This window comes from Lissotriton helveticus, chromosome 3_1 (genome assembly GCF_964261635.1).
Source record: "Lissotriton helveticus chromosome 3_1, aLisHel1.1, whole genome shotgun sequence".
NCBI classification, from domain to species: domain Eukaryota; kingdom Metazoa; phylum Chordata; class Amphibia; order Caudata; family Salamandridae; genus Lissotriton; species Lissotriton helveticus.
Window position 1 is genome coordinate 1659866248 of NC_136061.1, and position 25252 is coordinate 1659891499.

General features: G+C 40.4%; 1 protein-coding gene across 1 annotated transcript in view; it reads right to left on the minus strand.

The window, feature by feature from the left end:
* Nucleotides 1–5428: 5428 nt before the first annotated feature.
* LOC144825082 (nicotinamide N-methyltransferase-like) overlaps nucleotides 5429–25252 on the minus strand; it is a 440424-nt gene continuing 420600 nt past the window's right edge. The window contains exon 3 of the mRNA XM_078683987.1: nucleotides 5429–7937. Within this exon, the coding sequence (XP_078540113.1) occupies nucleotides 7499–7937 (439 nt within the window). The 3' untranslated portion in view covers nucleotides 5429–7498. The remainder of the gene's footprint in view (nucleotides 7938–25252) is intronic.

Sequence of the window (25252 nt, forward strand, 5' to 3'; positions counted from 1 at the left end):
GTGCTGTAGAATGCAGCACAGATAAAAAGAGGAAAAATAGAGAAATTTCTTCTCATTGCACCTCCCCTGGGAAGGTGAAAGATTTTGACGCATTCCCAGGTTCACAAGTAAGTAAATTTGGGGATGCGTCAAAATCCATGGGAGTTGCATGGGAACACACATGCAATGCCCAAGAAATGCCTTCCCATGGCAGAGTAACCCAACACGATACAGAAAAGGGGGTGGTGATGAACAGAGTAACCCAACACAGCAATCAGTGATGCGTTGTGTTTCTCCAGATATTTGAACCCACTCAGAGCCATTGAAAAGTGGCTTTGCGTGGATTGAAAAATCTGACTTAGAAGTTTCCGTCAGCCTTATACCACTTTGCGGGGTGCAAATGTGACACAAACCTCTCATAAATATGCCCCTCAGTGTTGGTGAAGGTCATGTAAGCAAAGAGTGGGCTGAGAGAAGTATGCACTCACCTCCTATTGCCTATCCTGGTATCAGCAGCTAGCAGTCCTCCTTAAGGATGGTGTTTGGGAAGAAAACAACCTGTGACTTTCTGCACTAAATTATTCCTCTGCGCACCAGTCTCACCCATGATTTTTTTTATTCCATTAAAATACAGGAAAATCTTTTCTTTCTTTCTCTACAAAGCAGTATGTACTCAGTTTTCCTTTGGCAATGTGCCGATGATTTCTTTTTGGAAACTTCATATAACATTGTGTGACATCACAAAGGCAAGCCCTAAAGAAGAGGTATGTAGCCTTGGAAATGTTGAGCAGTGAACCATGGCAACTAGCAAGAATACCACACAACAGCTCAAAAACCTAGCATGCCATTTATTTATAATTTAAATGAAAATCATAGTTTACTTTTTTAATTTACTCAGTAAATTAAAATGTTATCCCTCCACCACTTGCAGATTTAGTTGTATTGTAAGATTTACAAAGTTATGTTTTAAGTTAACATTATCTTTGAATTAATTTTCATTTGAGTTACTCTATCATCTAATTGAAAATGAAGTAAATTAACATATAATTTAATGGTTACAATAAATTATATAATTTACAATAAAACATCTAAAATATTTAAATTATTTATTTAATATTTTAAAATAGATGTAATGTAATGTTTATGTATTTTAATTGATATATTATGTGGTGTTGGTGTTAGTGCTATTCCCTGCCTCCATTGTGTTCTGTTAGCTTGTGCTGAAGTACCAATAATTAGCAATGTGCGGCATTTGAATTACTCTAAGGCTTAGCTGTTTACTTATTAGTTGTACAAAAAGCAGATATAGGTGTGTATTTGGTGACTAGAATTGTGTACCTCATTTATAGTAATGATTGCCATTTTTCCCACCACTCCCACATCTCCCTGCCACATTCACTACCAAACCTTTGCCTCCATTTGTTTAGATCTCGGAAACCACGGAGGAAATCTCTGGACAGAAAAAAGTAGGAGAGGTGGAGGTGGAAGATTCCAGCAGGAGGTTGTGAATTGCAGTTTTGAGTGCGTAAAATAATGCTACTTTACATACTCCAAAACGGCTTTTGTTATTTGAGTACATGGGGCTATTTTACGAGTAGTCATTTTTTGCGCCGGGCGCACCTCTCCAGTGCAAACATTGACAATGTGCCCTATTACGATGTATGCGCTGCCTCCAGGGCAGCCGCAAACTTGCACTGTCCTAGGAGCAGGGCATTCATGTGAAAACACAGAGTCTGTGTTTTCACAGTGAAGGTGACAACCCGCCTGCACTTTTAAGGGGTATTAGAGAGCCCCTTGCAAATGGGTGCAGTCAGTGACTGCACCGCCTGCAAAGGGATGTCTGGGGGGGTCCATATGACTCCCTTTCTCCCCTCTAGAGGTCTGCTCTCAGGTGTTGTACTGTGAGTGGGCACCCTGAGAGCTTCTTTGCCTCTGTGCCCGTGTATGTAATATGGAGCTGACACAGAGGCAAATGAATGCACACCCCTTTGCAAATGAGGGAAACCCCCAGGGCTATTTGTATCACTGAAGAGGAAGCACAAGCACACGCGCAATCTTCTGTAATACGAAAGTGCCCCCGGGAGTGCACAAAGTTTCAGCTAACAATCTAGCTGAGCGCACCCACCCATCCATTCTCTAAATAAGACTTTGACAGTGACAAGAAAGAGTGAGAGAAGTATCACTGCTGACTTAAATTACAGTCCCTCATGTCTTACCTATAATACAATTTTGCTTCAAATTTTTCCAGTTATCTATGGTCAAAAGTATGAAAGATACTTATCCTTTCAAAGCCTGCCCTGCACAAAATTGCTTGCTTTGCAACTACAAAACACCCAATAGCACAATACCAAAGAGACACTGTGAGTTGGAAATGGCTTTGTACCTTGCACTGTGAGTCCTTCCAAAGCGCTAGGAAAATGTGGTGGGAAATGTGACTCCACAATGTTTCTGTGTATCCTTAGATAACTTTTACTAGTGCATCCTTATCCTGTTAAGATAAATGAGCTGCAATTGAGGCATTTTTCAAATGCAAAAAAGGGAACGAGTTGGGTGGTCCCTCAGAGACCTCCAATTCTGCATCCACGGCAGTCGAAGGATTCACAGAGGGTGTACTGCCTTATTAATATACATTAAGTAGAACTTAAGCTAATCTTTGCAGATGGCCATTTGGAACATCTGAAATTTAAAAGATTATTAGGTCTTTTTGGGGCATTGTGCAAAAATAATGACTACTTTACAACTCAAAACCTTGTACATCAGGCTCAAAGAATTGCAAGATGGAAGAAGAACTAGTGATTATAATGACTCCATTGAGCCTGCATAAACATGCATGCATGAAGCAAATTAGCTTGCAGAGATCTAAAGATCTCTGCAAGCTAATTTGCTTCATGACAGGTTATTGTGGTGCAATGAATGTAGCGTTTCTCACCTGCCTTTAATGAAACACCACTCCTAAAATCTTGGCACTGTGTGGATCAGAGACTTTGACCTCTTGCGCACAATCTCTTTCCCCTGTCACCAGGAGAGAGTAACTGGTATGGACGGCAAGCAATGTGTGGAAAGGGTGTGGCTTAACGACCAGAGCAGTCGAGTTTGGCGCGGGGAAAGCAGCTTCGAGTCCTGGTGTGGCTCAGCAGTCTGTGATTTTGGGACAATCATTTCATCTCTATTCCGAAAGAGCCCCTCTAAATCACAATTGCTAAAAAAAACAATTCCCGATGGATGTTTCTATTCAGCGTTAATTGTGACTGAGTGACATTCCCCAATTTTCCATGGTTCCATTGGGATGCACAGTTAGACCAAAAAAGACCAAGCTAACATCCCAAAATATACTAAACTTTATGATGCCAACGAGGCAGGTGGCAACCGGGCATGTTTGTGTAATGTTACAAATGTAACTTTGTAACACTTATTTTATCACCCCGGTAAGCTGATTGCCTGACTGTGTTACACAATGAAGTCAAGGCATAACCATCTGAAGAAATTTCTTTGCAGGATCATGCACCAGTCACATATATCTCATCTGTTTTCAGTCCTTGCATTTCATATTTAATTCGTCATTGACTGATTCACGATTTCAGATACCACACATACTGCCCCATTTAAACTCGAAAATATGATTTGTAAACCTTTAAAAATTGATTAAGGTTGCTCTGAATTTCTAAACATTTTTATTTGTATCATGTGCATAAGCAAAAGCAGGGTATGGCATGGAATAACATAACTCAAAGAAATAATAGAAAACGCAGGATCTTCCTTGAAGGTCATGAAATAAATGTTTATTAAGCTTGAAGGTCATGACAGAAAAATGTTTATTAAGCAATGAGAAAGACGATTGGTTGATTACAATTAGAGAGTCTGATCAAATATTGATTTCTTGCATGAGACAACCATTAATAAAGATTATATGAAAAGTTTAAGTCTTAACCGTACCCTATCGTGAGAATTCATCTTCAGCGGTAACATCTGAGGACATCAATCAAAGTTTATTATCTTAGTAAAATAGTTAATTTCATTGTTTTGTGCTTGGAATCTTATAGAGTGATGTCATATAACTTCTGGATAGAGATGGAACTCTTCAAGGCACTAGGCGTTTTCCACTCCTGGGGCAATTTTCAGGTAGTGTCACATAAAACTAGTTGAGCGTCAGAACATCAAAAATATTGTGTGACATAAATAATGTTTACAGTAATGCACAAAGCTGATTATTTATGTCAGTGAGTAAGTCAGTTTTACTTTCTTTTGTTATATGCAGAGTATTCTTTGAATTCCATATGTTCATGACTATGTCTGCACATCCTTACACTTATTTTTATCACTGTCCACAGGAAACTTTATTTTAAAATCAGTTTGTATTGACTATGTATAGTAAAACTTTGGAGTAAAAAAGAGAAGAAAAAACAGCACTTCTCTTAGAAAACATAGAAAGAAGTAACGTTCCATAGATTAATAGCTCCCAAGTTTGTAAGTGCACATCTGGAGGGAACGTTTAGCGACATGCCTACTAATTTCATCATAATTTATCATCTGTTTGACAAAATGTTTTGGAAAGTACAATAAATATCTCAGAAGAATGATCCTGTAATAATCATGTCAACAGCTCAACGATTCCCTTTATCTTTTCTCCATTTATACAGGAAATGGGTTTCTTATGAAAATGGTGCCTGGCAAAGGTGTACAAGTTACAGTGTTCCAATGAGTATTCTTAGAAGGCACTTATGTACTAAATATTTCATGGGTATCAACAATGGGATTATTTCTGCGGCTGTGCTCCGAATTACACCACAGACAATAAGAGTGGCACTTGAGTTGTATGTACACTTAATTGAACTTTGAGAAGGAAAACCTTCTTTTTTAAATCAGATGTATGTACAATGTCATGTTGTATGTGTCCCTGCTGCCACAGTCTCAATCTCCAACACTGTTCCACAGTTATCCTGTTGGACAGGTAAAGTAAGCGGTAAGAAAATCTAAATACCCCCTTAGTAAAGTATGTTGGGATGCCTTGGACACACCAGCAGGCAATGGGATGTCCCTGCAGTTGACAATGTATGCAAATTGCAGAAAAGTAATGGTAATTGACTAAACTGTGGTTTACAGAATTACTTCCTATGAAGTCCATCTAGAACTTAAAGAATTATAGATTTGGAGACATCTATAATAGAAGTATGTTCTACCAAGTGGCTCCAAAAGACATAGGGCTCGATTCACAGAATTAACTTAAGACAAAATCCTAAACTTAATACTTTTGGTATTCACAGAATGCATTTACTACTTTTGGTATTCACAGAACGTATTTATGATACTAACTTTACGTCCGCACTCGGGTCGGAGATTCTGGCCCGGAGGTGGGTCTTCCGGTACGGAGGTGGAGGTTTCTGCCATGGCTAAATCTCTGCCACCGGTCGTGGAATCCCCACCTCTGGGCTGGCAGTCCCACCTCCGGGACAGAATCTCCGCCTCTGGGCTGGAATCTCCGCCTCCGGGCCGGAATCTCCGGCCCGAGTGCGGACATAAAGTTAGTAGTCGTAAATCCATTCTGTGAATACTAAAAGTAGTAAGTGTATTCTGTGAATGCCAAAAGTAGTAAGTGCATTCTGTGAATACTAAAAGTAGTAAGTTTAGGAACTTGTCTTAAGTTAGTTCTGTGAATCGGCCCCACAGTAGACAAGAGCAAGGCTTGACTTGTCTTTGATATAACTTGGAACCCAAAGATGAAACTCTCTCTCAAAGTAATAACTACCCCTTCTACTAGTTTATGTTGTGTATGTGCTAGTGAATACAGTATATGAGATGTTCAACTGACTCAAATGTAGAGGGTGAAGAATTCATGGCAATCCACACACAGAGCTGCCGTCCTCAACCATCACCTCCCTGAGTCTTCTCCCCCAAAACATCCTTGTGTCCTTTCACCGTTTTCAGCCTGCCCTGGCAACCCCGTCGATCCCTCCCATAATTTTTCAAATACTTGATGTGATGAAGGTTAATTCAGTCTTCGTTCTGACTGCTTGATGGAAGAGTGACTCCTACTATCCCTCCAGGTGATCCTGATTACAGACCAATAGCACAACTCAGGCTGTGAGGGAAAGCTACTATGCGCTGAACACAGGATTCAGCAAAATTTCATTTAAGTATGCAGGACTTCTCCATTCTTCTTTGGGCGTGGATAGCCTTCTGTGAGTCCTGCGTACAGTATTTGAAAAAAAGGCAAACCTGATGTCATGCTACCTTTCCCGCAGTGCTACCCTATTCAAAGGAATTCAAAAATAAAAGTTCCGGTTACCCTCCCCACCTTCTTTCTGTGTCTTCTTTTTTTCCCAGGAGTTCTTGCTCTACATTCTCAGTGAGGGAGCAGAGAGCATGTCATGTGCTGCCTGTGACTGTTGAAACCACCGCCAGCATAGACATGCATTCCCCATAGCTATAGATCAGCACTACCTCTCCAGAGGTTTGAGAGCCAGCATCAGTGGAATGACACCCCCATTACAATGCCTCTCTCGGGCCTACAGAGATCCAAAGAAAGTCAGGGAAGGGAGGACAGATATTCTACAGACACCTTCCTTCCGGTGTGAGGTGGCATATTTAAAGGAGCGAGATCAGCACTTCTCCATTCACACTATCAAAGCTTGGATTCCACTGCTCTTCTGTCTTAGAAATTCTGATGTTGTTTTCGGTAGTGGCCGGCACAGGTAAGAGTGGTGGGGTGGAGTTGGGGGGAGTCCACAGACGACAGGTTAGTTAAAATGAAATAAATTAAGTTACTTACCTTGCACTCACCGCATCGCCGACTTGCCGATGCGGCGATGCAAGGTAAGTGGTTTTATTTATTTATTTAAGTTTACCTAACCTTTGATCTGTCAACTCCCCAGTACACTTCATCGGCCCACACGGATATTACCTATGCTGGGTGCCACTATTTTTTATTCTTTCTGGGCACCCCACAATGTTCACGCCACCTGTACTGTTGGTTTCAAATGCTGTTCAAAAACTGGAAATGCAAACCTTCTAGACATATTTCATTTGTTTTATTATGGACGGTGAGCAAAGTTCATGCCACCTTTTCTAAGCTGTATATTGAGCTGCCCTTTCTCCTACAAAAGTGAAAAAAAGTTCATAGTCTGATGTTATGCATAAATGCTTCTAATGGAAGCAATGCACAACAAAGGGGTTAATGAGTGGGACTAGGAATAGAAATCAAACCACACTGAAAGCACAGTGGATGCATTTCAGATTCTTTGTTGAAGAACATAGGGGAGAGGATGTGGTCTCACGGCTAGACAGCCGACTTTGGAGCTGGGAAACCAAGGTGTGAGGCTCGTGGTCGACTCTACATCCTGTGATATCACTTAATCTCCCAGTGCCTACGACAACAAATGAATGTGTCCTTGTGTAACGTAACTAGTGCTCATATAAAGCGCTCCAACCCTTCGGGTCGAGTTCGGGCTACATAAAAAATCTGAAAAAAAAGAAATACACACTCTGTGAATAACATTCATTGTTTCACTGCTGCCATTTCAGTCTATTGCATCTTCTCTATCTTCTGAGCTAAAAGAAACAGAATGCTTGCATAATCCATGACTGAAAATGTAGTGTGGCAGCTTCTCGGGTTCATCACAGCCTCCTTAATAACAAATCCTTCCTCGCCTAAAACTTTCCTCACAAAATCCTCTTCAATGCATAGAACTGGGAACTTAAGTGTTTCTAAGTACAAATATGTGCACTGAATAAACACAGATATTATCAAGTGCCCCCCAACGTTCAACAGAGAATACATATTTTTCACACTGCTGATGAAGGAGTCGTGGTCCTTGCAGAGCAACGTCAGATGGTAAGGGCTCAACACGCAGTCAGCCTGAGGGAAGATCTTGAGCACTTCTCGGCCGCTCTCATCATAGTCTACCTTTTCAATCCGAGTAATGGATTCTTTTAATTTCTTCTCTATTTCCGTCCACGGCTCCCTGAGAAACAAAAAACAGAAGGCATTACTTTGTCTTTTCCTTTGTTTCTGAAATATATTAATGGCATACTATATACTTGCATGTGCAGTGTACAACGCATATGGAAATGTTTACATATGGACAGTATTTTTTTAACACACTAGAAAAGTGTCTTCAAAATATCTTTAGCAACCGAAAGCGGTCTAAATTTTCTAATTGGAGTCCTCTATCGAGTTAACATTTTACACTTTACTAGTAATAAAGTCACCACCACTGGTTTTAAACCCTTGATGTAGGGAAAACTGAAATACTTATGTTGACATCCTTACCATACAATTTATCATATTTTTCTGCATATGGTTGAAAGTCTTTACATTTTCTTAATAATATAAGGAAAAACCCAGCTTTAGCCTACCCAGTACCTTTTTAGAAAAGACTACAATGACACCCTGTTGTGAGTCACTGTGACAAAAATATATGCTATGTTTATGTTTGGCTTTGTTTTGTTATGTTTGGTTACGTTATGTTGATTTGTATGGCTCAGCTTATCACCGGTGAGGGTACCCAGGCGTTGGAGCAGGAACATAGGCAAGGGGGTGCCCCTAGTTGAAAAGCCAGGTCTTCAGTTTCTTGCCTGTAATCGAGAAATAGAGTGGCAGTGCTGAATTGTTGAGGAAGTTTGTTCCAGTTCTTGGTGGCAATGAAGGAGAAGGAGCACCCTCCTGACTTGCTTCTATAGATGCTGGGACTTATGCAAGGGAGAGAGAGGTGGAGTGTAGCTGTCTGAGAGGTTGGTAGAGTTGAAGTCAGTTGTTGAGGAGGGCCTTGTTGGCGTGGATGAGCAGCTTGAATTTTAAATGTTTCTGGATGGGTAGCCAGTGTAGTTCAGTGAGCTAAGAAGTGATGTAATGTGATGGGAGTGCTTCTCGGGACATATAGGATGAGTCTGTCAGCTGTGTTTTGGAAGGGCTGGAGTCTTTGTGTGATCTGGTTGGAGTGCAAACATAGAGTGCATTGCTGATGATGAGTTTAATTTGATCAATATAATTTCCATCCATTAACAGAAGAGTATTACACGTTCAAAATATATATTTGCACGAAATACATATTTGATTGATAACGAATTAAAATATAAATATAAAAAAAGAATTTTTGAACAAGTCAAAACTGCAGAAGTCACATGTCAAGAGACAAACAGTATACATGGCGCCTCCCGCGGATCACGATCTACTGATCAGATCACCGACCACCTTCTGCCCCCGGACTTAGACCGTAATCGGGATGTTTTTTCACGGTCTCCCCCACCGGGACCAGGCAGCGGATCCTCCAACCCTCCCCCTTTTGAAAGTACATTCTATTGCCTACTTGGCCGAAACGGGGCTCCGTTCTCGCGCCAATTCCCCTATCATACGACTCTTTGAGCGTTCCAATTTACTCGATCCAAGTTACCGGACAGGCCTCTGAACTTTCTCCTACTGGCCGAAACGGGGCTCCGTTCTCGCGGCTTTTCCACTACCTCACCACTCTCTTTAATCGGCAACCTGGTCCTGATGAAGATCCTAAATCAATAGGATCCAAACGCCGTCGACCCGCACTACAGCGCAACTCATGGCGCACTACCTTCTTTGGATCCCAAATTAATAGGAACTACCCATTCACCAAGGAGGAACCAACAATTTTGTATATATTGTTTTGATTTGGGTAATTTTACGTCCTTTGCTGTTTTTCACCATATGTCACTCGCGTCGTCACCGTTTCACTATCACGTAGTGCACAAAGCCCCCTTGGGTTGCTACTGCATTATTTGCCTCCTGTGCTGTTTTTCTAACAATTTTTTTGATTGTCTTTAAAAAAAAATATATGATGCTATATTCACTTCCAAAAAAACAAAATTTTGAGTATCCCTTTTATGTCCAGATCCTTTGTAATGTCCTGTACATGCAAATATATCTGTTGCTCAAGTGAATCAGATTGAGATATTGTTGTTTTATACATATGTACCCCCAGATCTCAATCTGGTCTACGGTTTATACGTCTGTTGCTTTTTCCCCGAATTTTAGACAGAAAATATTACTTCATCAACTCATTTCCTTTCAAATGCAATACAGTTGTGAGATAGCTTGATGTGAACAGTGATCTACAGTGATCATATACCATGGTTACAATTCATTGAAATGTGTCATGGTGCAAAAGTAACTTTTCCTCATAAACCTCCACTCTTCAACAATATGACACATTGAGACACATTGGAACACTGCTAACTATGGGCCAGTGCATGTGCTCTGACCCCTAAAACATGTTGAAATAGGCTATACTGCTGGTTGGCATAGTTAACTTACCTATGAGTCTCTAGTGCATGGCAGAAAAAGGGTACAGAGGGCCTGCAAGTTAAATGTCACTAGGGGACTGCAGCACATACTATGCCATCAGTAATGTTTCAATTCACAGTATGTCTCCAGGCCTACCCTGCAGCCTATGTGTGCAGCTTTAAAACCATCAATTTGACTTAGTCCACCAATTCGGCCTGGAAAACTAAACCTCTTACAAGACATAAAACCTCTTTATCAATATTACTAGGACGGTCTTAGGGTAGGCCCTGAAGTCCCATTAGATAGGGTGCATGGTATGTAAATGTAGGACATGTTTATTTTACATTTTAAATGTCCTGGAAAGGAAAATACTCCAGAATAATTTTTCACTGTGGCAAGGCTTGTGTTCTCATTGGTAAGCAACCGGTTATATTATAAGGCCTTATAATACTTAACTACAGTTTGGGAGAAGCTAGCAAAAGGGATGCAGACTCCACCTAATGGTCAAGTCAGATTTTATATTACTAATTTTAAAATGTCAATTTTAGAAACTGGTCAGTTTCCCAACAAAGCCAAATTTACCTTTCTGCCAGGTTTCTGGGTCACCTAATTGTTGGTGAGATGTGTATTGCTTCTAGACTGTGAAAAAGGGCCTGAGTGTGAAGAGCGGGTTTTGTCCCTAAGCAGGATGGCCTGTGGGCTGTGACCAGACGCTTCCTGAGCTTCAACGGATGCCAACGCGACAACTCACAGCTAGGCCTGCCTCTTTTGTCTTTATAAATAACATCTCTCCAAACTCAGTGGTAGGAGCAACTACCTTGTAACTGTTCAGAGTGACCACAAGAGCGGGTTAGTTCATTATCATAATCACACCTCTGGGTGGGCATAGGGAGCTTTGCCCAGGAGAACAATGGTTCTGACATATTAGTTTTAGAGAAAGAGGGGTACCGTGGAATAGTTTGCAGCAAACCATATCTGGTGGGCTGCAAAAGTAGTTAAGGTCAATCCAGGGAAATTTTACCCCTTTGGTTAGGGAGTTGTCAGGAGTTTTCTCCATTCACAGACTGGCACTGAGCATAAACGTAGCACCCCCAGTAAGTACACTGTTCAGAGCACAGCTGGACCTGTGAAAGATAGAAGAAGACTGCATCTACTATTAAGACCTGTGAAGATAACCATGAGAACTGGGCCTCCTCCCACTTGTACTCAGGACCAACAAGCGGATTCCAAGGGTCAGTTGGCTGACCTCCTGTTAAGCTACCTGGACAGAAAAGCTGCAAGAAACTCACTTTCCTGGAGAGCCCAGCTGACCAGTTCCACCTGGACTGTACCAAAATGGATCACTGACAGAATATTCAAAACAACATCATTTTGCATACATATTGTGTCCAAAATAATGTTTCAAAAACCTTGTGTCCCTACACTTATAATGTTAAGTACAAAATATAAAAAATGTAATATTGTTTCACAATAGTATAATTAAAAAACACACAAAAATATAGTTTATATATATATATTTACTGAAAAAACCATAGGTTTCACACATGTTATAGTTAGCCGGACATTTCACTCATACAAAACCTTTGAAATTCCCCCATTATAGTTAGTTCAGCTAACTATAACTCGCGCGACTGCAATGCACTGCTGATGACGTCACATATTACATCACTCATGACATGGTCGGTGACATCACTCATGGCATCACTGATGACATCTCAAATGACATCACTGATGACATCCTCCAGTGAATGTGTGTCTTTCTGAAAAATAAATATTTTTTTATATATGTATATCTAAAGGTCGATGGAAGAATAAATGTGTAAATAAGTGTCTAAATGGATGTTTTTTTATAAAATTGATTGGTTAACTGACTTATTAAGTGTATCTTAGTGAATACATATTTTAGTGAGTAATGTTTAAATATTTAAATATCTGTATCTGTGTCTCACATTGTGTATAAGTGGCTGCATGGGTTGGTGAGTAGCTACATGAGTGTGTATATGGGTTATTAGTTGTTTTTTTGAGTATCAGTATGAGTATCTGTATGGTTCGGTGGGGGATATTACTTAGCGCACAGATGCATGAATGAGTGACTCACTGTTTGTATGTGTTTTGAAGACAGCATGTGTGCAAGACTGTATGGGTGGATGATTGGATGATTGTATGTATGGGTGGGTTAGTGAGTGAATGATTGTCTCAATAGTGTATTCTACATATGTTTTAAACTAGTATATGTGAGTATTGATGTATATAATTGAGTATATGTGAGAGTGAGAGTTTGGAAGAGTACCAGTATAAATAAGTATGTGTTTTTATAATTGATTGTTTAAGAGAGTAAATATGTGTACGTTTCTGTAGAAGTAAGTGTAGTGGTGTGTATATAGCAGTATAATCAAGTAAATAGATTTTTGATAGTTTATTTGCATGTGTGAATATGTGTGTGGGTAACTATATGGATGAGTATTAGTGTGTAAAAGGATGTATAGGTGTATGAGTACATATGATGAGTGAGTACATGTATGAGTGACTATATAGAACTGTTGGTGAATGAGTGGATGTGTATGTAGATGTTGGAATTACCTAATAGGTTGTTGTAATTGGTATTGGTATCTCCATTTTTTTGAAAATTGTAGTTTCCATTTTTGAATGTGTGTATCAAAGCTTATAATAGAGTGAGAGGTGGTCTGCCACTTTTTAAGAAGGATGATGTCATCAGTGATGTCATAAGTGATGTCATTTGAGATGTCATCAGTGATGTCATGAGTGATGTCACTGACCATGTCATAAGTGATGTAATATGTGTCGTCATCAGCAGTGCATTGCGGTCCCCGAGTTATAGTTAGCTGAACTAACTATAACGAGGGGAATTTCAAAGGTTTTGTATGAGTGAAATGTTCAGCTAACTATAACGTGTGAAACCTATGGTTTTTTCAGTGAATTTGCAAGGTTTTAAATGCTAATTCCTAACTTTAACGTGTGTGAAACCCATGGTTTTTTCAGTGAATTTGCAAGGTTTTTTAAATGCTAATTCCTAACTATGACGTATGTGAAACCTATGGTTTTTTCAGTGAATTTCTAAAGTTTTTTCAATGCTAATTCCTAACTATAATGTGTGTGTGACCTATGGTTTTTTCAGTGATTTTACAAAGTTTTTTTAAATGCTAATTCCTAACTATAACGTGTGTGAAACCTATGGTTTTTTCAGTGAATTTTCTAAGGTTTTTTTCAATGCTAATTCCTAACTATAACGTGTGTGAAACCTATGGTTTTTTAAGTGAATTTCAAAAGTTTTTAAAATGCTAATTTCTGTATCAATTTTTATATTTGTTATATATTTATTTTTCCACAACAAACTACCTTTGTAAATTGTAATACATTGACTGTATCCTGTAATATGCAACGGCACAGCTAGTTTTTATGATTTGGATAAAGTTGAACAGTACATCTTCAATCAACATATAAACACTCAAATTTGTTATTTAACTTTTTTATTTTTTATTTTTTTCCATTGTGCGCACAACGTGCGCACACCTCGTGGGTTTTAAAAAATATATAATTTTCTTTTGCCCTTTGGGGTCCTTCAGGGACCCCCTGAGAAGGCCTAGGGGGTCAGGGAGTCTCTACCCTGCCCTCTTTTTATGTTCTCCACTTTTGTTTTTGAGTCACTTATGCCTCGAGGGTGCGTGCAACGTGCGCGCACCTCGCGGGTTTAAAAAAAATATATATATCTTTTTTTGCCCTTCGGGGTCCTTCAGGGACCCCCTGAGAAGGCCTAGGGGGTCAGGGAGTCTCTACCCTGCCCCCTTTTCACGTTCTCCACTTTTTTTTTGAGTCTATTCTGCCTCGAGGGTGCGTGCAACGTGCGCGCACCTCGCGATTTTATTTTTTTTAAAGTTTTCCACTTTTGTTTTTGTCTCTCTTCTGCCTCGGGGTGCGTGCAATGTGCGCGAACCCTGCGATTTTGTCAAATCTTTTTTTTAAAAAAGTAGGCCTTCCGGGTCCTTCAGGGACCCCTGAAAAGGCCTAGGGGGTCAGGGAGTCTCTACCCTGCCCCCTTTTCACGTCCTTCACTTTTGTTTTGGGCTCCCTTCTGCCTCTGAGGTGCGTGCAACGTGCACACACCCCGCGATTTGTAAAAAGAATTATAATAGTTTTTTGGCCTTTGGGGTCCTTCAGGGACCCCCTGAGAAGACCTAGGGGGGTCAGGGAGTCTCTACCCTGCCCCCTTTTCACGTTCTCCACTTTTGTTATGGGCTCACTTCTGCCTCAGAGTGACAAAATGGCGGCCAACACTTTCTGGTTTCCACCGATTAGAATGTTGACAGACGTCTAACAGCAAATCAGAATTCTGCTCGCGCACACCCGATTCGCACACGGTGCACACAGGGGTGCGCGCACGGTGCGTGCTTATAGATATATTTATTTTTTTTCTTCTGATTTTCTCAGAAACTACTGGAAGGATTTACACAATTTCAGCAAAAGCGTGATCTGCGAATCAGACTCCAGCATTTTGCCAAATTTCTTGTAATTCCGGTCAGCCGTTCGGGCTGTAGCAGTGTCTAATCGTCCTATGGAAAATGACATGGGGAAAACACGTTTTGGGACCCCCCTTTTTTCTCAGCCCCCACTTGAGGAATCCCCCAAAACTTTCAGGGAAGAAGCGGCCCATCTTCTTTGAGAAATTCGCAAAGATTCATCAACCGGCGCCAAAGTTATTGCCAATAGAATGTTGCGGATTTCCTATGGAAACTAGGTCCTAACTATAACTACCTACTGGCGACCGCCAGTAGGTAATATATGTATATATATATACATACATAACCAAATTAGAAGCACTGATTAATGCAAATATGGAAGTAGTTGATAAAGACGACCTACGTGAGAAAATGAAAGCACGATTAAGTGCATATCAAGAAAAAATTAAACAAAGAAAACATACTAAATTCAATCGTGATGCCAAAGATTATGAGCAAGGGAGAATTCTTACTTTTGCACGTAAATTTGACGCACTCAGAAGGGTTCTTAGAGGAGCAGCTCAGAAAAACGTTCAAAATAATGACACATCGGAATCAGCTGTAAGTACTGATGCAGAGCAATCAGGAGAATAATTTTCAGGTACAGCTGAATAGACCCTGAGTGAAAGAGGGCGTTTTTTAGAAGAGTTTCAACTGATGCGCAACTCCCGTCAACGGGGAGGGAGAGGGAGAGGCAGATCGCAGGAACAAAGGCAAAAAAGCATAGAAAGACCCGGAGGGGGGCCGATACAGGAAAACAGCGAAGAATGGCCAGCCAAACCTGGAGCAAGAGAAACCTACAGAAATAAAACCAGTTACTGATCTTTCTATCATTAATCTGACTAAACAACACTTATCAAAAGACCAAGAAAGTGTTTTGAAAAAAGGTCTGACTTTCTACCCCTCTAAGAAATCTGAATATACTCAAACAAGAATCAATCTGTACTTATTCACCCGCAAATTGAAGCTGCGAAAGTTCTTAAAACTAAAAGGCCAAAACCAAACACATATCTCAGGCGAATTAAGAACAAGCACAGAAGCGACAACCCTGACTCAATCAGATCTCAGAACCCTACAAATAATGTCAAGCCAAGAACCAACTGATTCGCAAGATCATGAATCCAACCAGTTAGAGGTAATAAGTCATGGCATCCAACAAAAATCAGCACCTACTAAATTCAAACCAAAATCAACCTATTTGCCTTTGTCGTCTTATGACACTATAGACGTATTTGAAGAGACAGTCAATTAAGACCTATTGAAAATGAGAACTTGTTCAGCATCACAATTCAAATACAATTTGACACAAGGAGAACAGAAAGCATTGAAGGAACTACAAGAAAACCAGGACATAATATATAAACCTTCGGATAAAGGTGGTAATATTGTGTTGATTCCCAGAGAATATTATGTACAAGAAGCACAGCCACAGCTATCAGACAAGAACTGTTATCAAAAAATTACCAAAGCAGATTATATCACTAGCATTCAACAATACCATCAACTAATTGATAAATGGGCAGACAAGAACATGATTAATGACAACGAACAGAAATTTCTTTCATGCCCTTATCCGGTGACATCAAATTTTTACCACCTTCCAAAGATACATAAAGACACCAAGCGGCCACCTGGCAGACCTTTCGTCTCCTCAATTGGATGTCTGACAGAATCTATGTCTCAGTATATTGACCATTTTCTCTCAGACTTTGTCAGAACCCTGCCCTCATCTATACAAGACTCTTATTAAAAGCATTATGGACATATCATGGGAACAGGACATGTGGATGATTGGATTAGATATAACAAGTCTATATACAGTAATTGAACACCAACAGGGATTACAGGCAGTCCGGTACTTTTTGAAAGGAAGGTCACTCGCATTCTCAGAGCATAATGAGATGTTATTGGAGTTTGCAGAATTCGTTTTAAATAATAACATCTTCCTTTTTGATAAGCAACATTACCGTCAAATAAGGGGGACCGCGATGGGCACCTGCTTCGCCCCCAGCTACGCGAATTTATTCGTGGGCTGGTGGGAGAAGCAGGTGGCCTGGGCGGACCAATATAGCAGATGGGTGGACTGTACTGTAGCCTGGTATAGGTATATAGACGACCTGTTTATCTTATGGAAAGGCTAAAAATCACAGGCAGAAGCATATATTGCTGAACTAAATAGCAATTCACTGAATCTTCATTTCAGTGGACAACTGAGACAGGAAGCTGTATCCTTCTTAGACCTCCAAGTATTTATCCAAGAAGGTAGGATTTGCACAAAGCTGTTTCGTAACTCTACAGCATGGAACTCTACTTTAGAGGCTAGTAGCAGTCACCAAAAAAGTTTGAAGAACAGTATACCATATGGTGAGCTGTTACGCCTAAAGAGGAACTGCTCTATAACTGAACATTTTGAATATGCAGCTAAGCAGGCGATCAGTAGGTTTGAGGCGAGAGGGTATAAGAGAGAAATGCTACAGAAACTTTGGAGAAAGCGCAGAAAATTCCACGTAACAGTCTATTAAAAGACAAAAGTCAACCCATCAGGCATGAAACAGATCCCTGTAGATTTATTACTACATTCTCAGGAGACGCAGGGGTTCTCAGACACATTTTTTATCTTAACTGGCATATCCTTAAGACGGATTTATTAGTTGGAAAATATTTACCAGATCATCCCCAGATAACTTTTAAACGAAGTAGATCACTTAAAGACCATTTAATAAGGAGCCACTACGAATCAATACCCTTTGTTCCAAACCTAAGTACAATGACAGGATTCTTCCCTTGCTCTAAATGCAAGGCTTGTAAGAGCAGCTCTAAAGTCCTTACCTATAAGATTCCAGGCAAACAAGAGATGAGGAAGATTAAAAAATTACTAACATGTACAACACCGTACTGCGTCTATTGTTTGATATGTCAATGCCTGAAAATTTACGTAGGAAGTACGATACATACCACAAAGCGTCGAATCCTGGAACATGCCCGTGCCATTGCTAATACAGATCCTTCATATCCAGTGGCTAGGCACTTCTCAGAATGTCACAATAGTGATCGCACACTCCTCAAATTTTTCTGCATTGATCACGTCCCCGCTAACGAACGGGGCGGTAATAGGGAACAAAAATGATGTAGACTCGAATCGAGATACATAATTGATTTACGTACTATTATTCCCTTTGGCCTCAATTCTGAAGAAGAATCATCTATACACCTTGGATAAGTGAGCTATAATGTTCCAAAGTTCGAATATTTGATGTGCCTTTATTTTTGTGAGATTTTCTTGTATTATGATAAATAATAAGTTTGGTCAGGGATTTGATGTAAAAAGAGCAATGGTTTGAATGAACTTAATCCTGAGCAACACACCCAACATCCTCGAAATATAACTATCTTGTAAATATTTACCCATTCAGGGTTTAATCACTTCTGTAAACATTGTATAGAGATTTATCTATGCCCATCCAGGGATCAATTATGTTGTTCATGCGACTGACAAAGCGGGCTGAACTGTCGTTAACAATTATAAGAATCTAGTCTGTAAATAATTATGTAGGACCTAGAGATTGTATTACTTGAGCATAAATGAAATTTGAGTTATTTCTGAATTTTACACTGTTGTAAGTACATACAAACTATTGTATAAGTTGGAAATGTACAAACTCAAAGATGGCCCCCAACGAGGATTAATGTCCTGTCCGCTTTCTAGGTTCATGACTGTGGGCTTCTCAGTAAACAAACTGAGCTTTAAATGTATAAAAGGGCGGGAGGCCCCATTTTGCGTTGACACAGTGGATTAAGGCACCTATGCCGAAACGCGTCCTGTTTGTGTACTAAAATAAACTTTGAAGATTGAAAACTTACCACGAGAGTGCGGCTGCTTCCTTCAAATTTGGGGGAAATTGTCAGCTGATATATATACATATATATATATATATATGTTTCCCTGTGCTAAAGAAATCTTTTGCACCTGATCCTGTGGTCCGTCTCCTCTCTCGCTGGTGTTTCTGTGTTGCTTGCCGGAGGTTCTGTGGAGCTATTCTGTGGATATATATATATGTATATATATATGTATATATAAAAGCTCCAAACACACCAGCCTGCCGCACACCAAGAACGGGTGCCTGTCAAACGGGGGTGTACCCGTCCATAAATCAAAGCTCCAGACTCTTTCAGGTATTGAGTACCTGCAATAGACGACAGCACTCTCCGGGGAGGGGGGTTTCCAATCATTTGTTTTGGAAAAGAGGAAACCTCGGCACATCAGAAGCGTTTCGGCACACAGCCTTTGTCAATTGTGGCACGAAGAACGCCGCGGCCGCCATCATTAAATACATATTACAGAGACATGCGTTTTTGGCACATTCGCATAGAAAGAGGACTGGGTATTAGACTCAACATAATGTCGCCATCTTTAAATGTGTTAAACGGGACAAAGTGCCCCAGTAACGGGTGCAACTCGCCACAACATCCCCTATATGTTTAAACAGGTAAAGTTCATTCAAAAATATATATATTATTGTGCATGAGTCATTTAAAAGGTAGCATGCATAAACACATAATCAAATGATCAATCTCGCCCTGAATGGGCATAAGCCTCTCCAATACTAGTCCGAAAACAATGTTTATCTCAAGCATGATTCATCAATTCAATGGCATAAAAACAATGCAAACAAGGAAAAATCATTAAAAATCAAAGAACTGGATACTATTCTAAACACAATGTGAATACAAAATTACAAAATTACAATATTACTGAATCCTCAAAGATCATCCGATAATACAATACATTAGCCTAGGTGTATTGCTAATTATTCGCTACTGTTCAGACCTAACGGGCTTTTGCACTGTAAATCTATGATGTTCCGTGACTCCAAACGCCTAAGTCTCTGTAGTCGATCCCCCCTCTGGGATTCACTGGGACGCTATCCAAACAAAAGTACGACAATAGATCCCTATTGTGATCATGTACTTTGTTGTAGTGTCTTGCTACAGGGTATGTCTCGTCTACGTTTTTAATCGTTTGCATATGTTCTAGTATGCGTATCTTGACCGGGCTGTACCGTGTCTAATCGTCCTATGGAAAATGACATGGGGAAAACACGTTTTGGGACCCTCCTTTTTTCTCAGCCCCCACTTGACGAATCCCCCCAAAACTTTCAGGGAAGGAGCGGGCCATCTTCTTTGAGAAATTCGCGAAGATTCATCAACCGGTGCCAAAGTTATTCCCAATAGAATGTTGCAGATTTCCTATGGAAACTAGGTCCTAACTATAACTATCTACTGGCGACCGCCAGTAGGTAATATATGTATATATACATATATATACATATATGTATATATATATATAATTCACTGAAAAAACCATAGGTTTCACACTCGTTATAGTTAGGAATTAGCATTTAAAAAAACCTTTGAAATTCACTGAAAAAAACATAGGTTTTACACTAGTTATAGTCAGCTGAACATTTTACTCATACAAAACCATTGAAATTCCCACGTTATAGTTAGTTGGACTCACTATAACTCGCGCGCCTGCAATCCACTGCTGATGATGTCACATATTACATCTTTCATTACATGGTCAGTGACATCACTGACGACATCACTGATGACAACTCAAATGACATCACTGATGACATCACTGATGACATCATCCATGTGAAATGAAAATGATTTTGCATTTCCGTAAAGCTAAACGTCACTCAGGCACGCTGCGTAAGCGCCCCCGGAAGCGCCTACGTTCGCGCCGCGTAAGCGCCCCGGAAGTGCTCCGGTGCGCGCAGCGTAAGTGCGTCAAGTCATGTGACCTTAAAATAACTCTTTTCATTGGTTGCTAACAGTTTTTTTTACAAAGAATGAAATCCCTACCCATTTCCTTCACTTATTCTTTCACTTTTGTGACTGCAAGACTTGTCTTTTTGCTCTTGGATCTTTGTGGGATTACCATGGCTTCCAGACCATCCAGCAGCGATGATGACACAGAGGGATTTATTGATGAAGAGGTTCCTCAGCCCAGGATTAAAGAACACTTCATATGGAAGTTTTTTCCATTCCAGATGATAAAAAAAAAGTAAATGCACCGAAGGTGGAGTGCAGGATTTGTCACACTGTCCTGTCACGGGGTGACCCCACCAAGAAATATTCATTCGGAAACTCCACCATGGTTCGCCACGTCGAGAGGAGGCACACCCAGAACTATGCCCGGGAGAGTGTCAGAGCTCTGGCACGAGAGGCTCCCAGTGATATTGCCTCTACTTCAACCGGAGGACCAACTACATCAGTGAGGGGGCGATCACAAGAGCTGATCCCTAACATTCAGCCTGCTTTCAATAGAGGCGTAATTAAATGCAGAGATGGTGATCAGCTTCTTTGCTATGGGGAACAAAGTATTCTGCTCATCGTTCGAGCATTAGACAACCACCGCTGCCGTCCCCAGCCCTAATTTTGCTTTTTGTTTTTTGCTCCTGTTGAGCAGTTTCCCATTCCCTGTTTTTGTTTTTGTTCAGAAAAAAAGGAAAAAAGAAGAAAAAAACAGTTCTTTTCAGAACTACCTCCAATTCTCATCAAAGAGCTGTATTCTTAAAAAAATGAAAAAGAGTAAGTGAAGTAGAGTGCAGTGAGAGAGGAGAGGAAAATGAGTGATAAAGCAAAGAAAGGGACGAGAGGGGAAGGGAAGTGAAGTAGGGGGACTGAAAGAAGGTGAGTGTGGGGGAGGAGAGTGAGGAGAAGGAGAGTGAACATGGGAATGTGGATAAGTGAAGAAAATGTAGTAAAGGAACGGGGGTGTGGAAGGGTAAGAAAAGAGCAGTGATGTTTAGGAAAGAGTGGAGATACAGACTGGATAAAGACAAACGAGTGTGAGACCAGGTAAGTAAGGCAGTGAAGAAACAGAGAAAGTGAAATAAAAAATAAGAGTAGAAGACTGAAGGCCTCATTTATGCACCTGCCTCACAGCAGGCGTAAGACTGACGCAGTCCCTTTAACATGGGCCTGGCCCCATGTGAAAGGATGAATTACTGGGGTTGCGTCACTTTTGTGACACACTCATGCAATGCATCACTTTTGTGCTTACAGATACGTCAGAAATACTGACGTATCTGTAACTCTTTGCGACATAATGCGTCATACATTAAATATGACGCATGAGTAGAAGACTGAAGGCCTCATTTATGAGGTGATGCGTCACTTTTACGCCACGGGTGCGTCACTTTTTGTGACGCACCAGTGCTGTAAAAAATGCAGCTTGTTGAATCATATTTACAAAGTGATGCATCTAGATAGAGGCGTCACTTTGTAAACCCCTGAGCCACTCTATACCTGCGTCAGGTGTAATGTATGCAAAAGGGGCGTATTGACGCAAGAAAGGGTCGTAGAGGTGACGCAGTGAAATCTATGAGATTTCACTGCGTCACTTTTAGGACACCATTGCATCAAAATCTTGCGCCTGCCTCACAGCAGGTGTAAGACTGACACAGGCCCTTTCACATGGGACCAGGTAAGTAAGGCAGTGAAGAAACAGAGAAAGTGAAATAAAAAATAAGAGTAGAAGACTGAAGGCCTCATTTATGCACCTGCCTCACAGCAGGCGTAAGACTGACGCAGTCCCTTTAACATGGGCCTGGCCCCATGTGAAAGGATGAATTACTGGGGTTGCGTCACTTTTGTGACACACTCCAGCAATGCATCACTTTTGCGCTTACAGATACGTCAGAAATACTGACGTATCTGTAACTCCTTGCGACATAATGCGTCATACATTAAATATAACGCATGAGTAGAAGACTGAAGGTCTCATTTATGAGGCCAGGCGTCACTTTTATGCCACCGGTGCGCCACTTTTTGTGACGCACCAGTGCTGTAAAAAATACACCTTGTTGAGTCCTATTTACAAAGTGACGCATCTAGGTAGATGCGTCACTTTGTAAACCCCTGCGCCACATTAGACCTGCGCCAGCTGTAATGTATGCAAAGGGGGCGTATTGACATAAGGAAGGGTCGTAGAAGTGACGCTGTGAAATCTATGAGATTTCACTGCGTCACTTTTACGACGCTGTTGCGTCCAAATCTTGCGCCTGCCTCACAGCAGGCGTAAGACTGATGCAGGCCCTTTCACATGGGACTGGCCCCATGTGAAAGGATACATTGCTGGAGTTGCATAATTTTTGTGACACACTCCAATAATGCATCACTTTCCTCTAAACACTGTACTTTATTTTTTTACTCTATTTTTTTACACTGTTTTTCCCCGTGTTGCGCTCAGGGTGCGCGTACCGGGGCGAGTACCTGGGAGCGCATCCAGCACTTACCCCATGAAAATAAAAAAAATAAAAAGGTTTTTTGCCCTTCAGGGTCCTTCTAGGCCCCCCTCAGTAAACCTAGGGGGTCAGGGGGTGTCTACTCTGCCCCCTTTTAATTATATCCCCCTTTCTTTTTTCACCTCTTGTGTCTCGATTCTACCGAGACAGAAGATGGCGGACTCTCCGGACTGTTTAGAATGTTGACAGACACCCGACAGCCAATCAGAGAGCGGACGGAGCACGCCTATAGATATATATGTGTTTTTGAAGTTAATTTTCAAAAAACCATTAGAGCAATTTTCAGCAAATATAGCAAAGGCACATCTGCATACCAGTCCCTACAATTTTGCCAAGTTTGGCATAATTCCTTTCAGCGGTTCGGGCTGTAGACTTGTCAGACCGTCCTATGGAAATTAACATGGGGAAAACACGTTTTGGGACCCCTCTTTTTTCTCAGCTCCCACTTCACGAATCCCCCCGAAACTTTCAGGGAAGGAGCGCAGCGGAGCTGGCCAAAATTTGGGAAAATTACACACAAATTCCTCAACCGGCGTCAGAGTTATTCCCAATAGAATGTTGCGGATTTCCTATGGTAGCCAATCCTAACTATAACTACCTACTGGCGACCGCCAGTAGGTAATATGTATATATATATATATATATATATATATATATATATATATATATATATATATATATATATATATTCACTGAAAAAACCATGGGTTATAGACCATATATAGTTAGGAATTAGCATTTAAAAAACCTTATTTTACTCACACAAAACCATTGAAATTCCATATATAGTTAGTTGTACTAACTATATATCGCGCACCCGCAATCCACTGCTGATCATGTCACATATTACATCATTCATGACATGGTCAGTGACATCACTGATGACATCACTGATGACATCTCAAATGACATCACTGATGACATCTCAAATGACATCACTGATGACATCACTGATGACATCTCAAATGACATCACTGATGACATCTCAAATGACATCACTGATGACATCACTGATGACATCTCATTTGACATTACTGATCACATCACTGATGACATCATTCATGTGATAATACGATGAACCTCTTCAGACTCTAATATAACCTTAGATACACTCAGTGAAAACAGACACTCACAGACTGTCACTCATCCATGGAGTTACTCACACACCTAGTCAGTCATGCAAAGAATCAATCACACCTCCATTTCCTCAACTATACAGTTATACACACCTTACTTATTGAAACATATACTAACACATATTTACTCACTTATACAATCCTGGATACAAGTTCACAATGATCCATACAGCCACTCACACATTCACTGGCTCTTATGCACAGTTATTTATATATGTCAACTCTCACATGTACTGTGTTTTACATATGTACTTAGTTTGACATGTAGCACTGAGATATCCATTCACTCACCAATGCACTCATGCACACAGTCAACCGCCCATACAGATGTTTCCACATGCACTTTTGAACCCATACACCTAGTGAATCAACTGCTCACACATCTATGCAGAGAGTCATACACCTCCCAGCCACCCATAAACACTCTCAGTCTCCCATACAAATACTTGGGCAACCAATCAATAACCCATATAGTTAATCATATAGCTACTGATCAACACATGCAGCAGTTTACAGAACAACAGACATAATAATGCACAAATTAAGACAGTTTAGTCACTAACCCATGCACTCAGTGAGACACATTTAATCACTCACTCATACAGTCAGTCATGCACCTACTAAATCCTTTGTTCAGACACTTATACATCCACTCATTCTTCAATATGTAAGACATATTTTAACTTTACAGAAACATACAGTCACTGGATGTTGTCATCAGTGATGTCATCAGTGATGTCATTTGAGATGTCATCAGTGATGTCATCAGTGATGTCATTTGAGATGTAATCAGTGATGTCATCAGTGATGTCACTGACCATGTCATGAATGATGTAATATGTGACATGATCAGCAGTGGATTGCGGGTGCGCGATATATAGTTAGTACAACTAACTATATATGGAATTTCAATGGTTTTGTGTGAGTAAAATAAGGTTTTTTAAATGCTAATTCCTAACTATATATGGTCTATAACCTATGGTTTTTTCAGTGAATTTTCAAGGTTTTGTAAATGCTAATTCCTAACTATATATGGTCTATAACCTATGGTTTTTTCAGTGA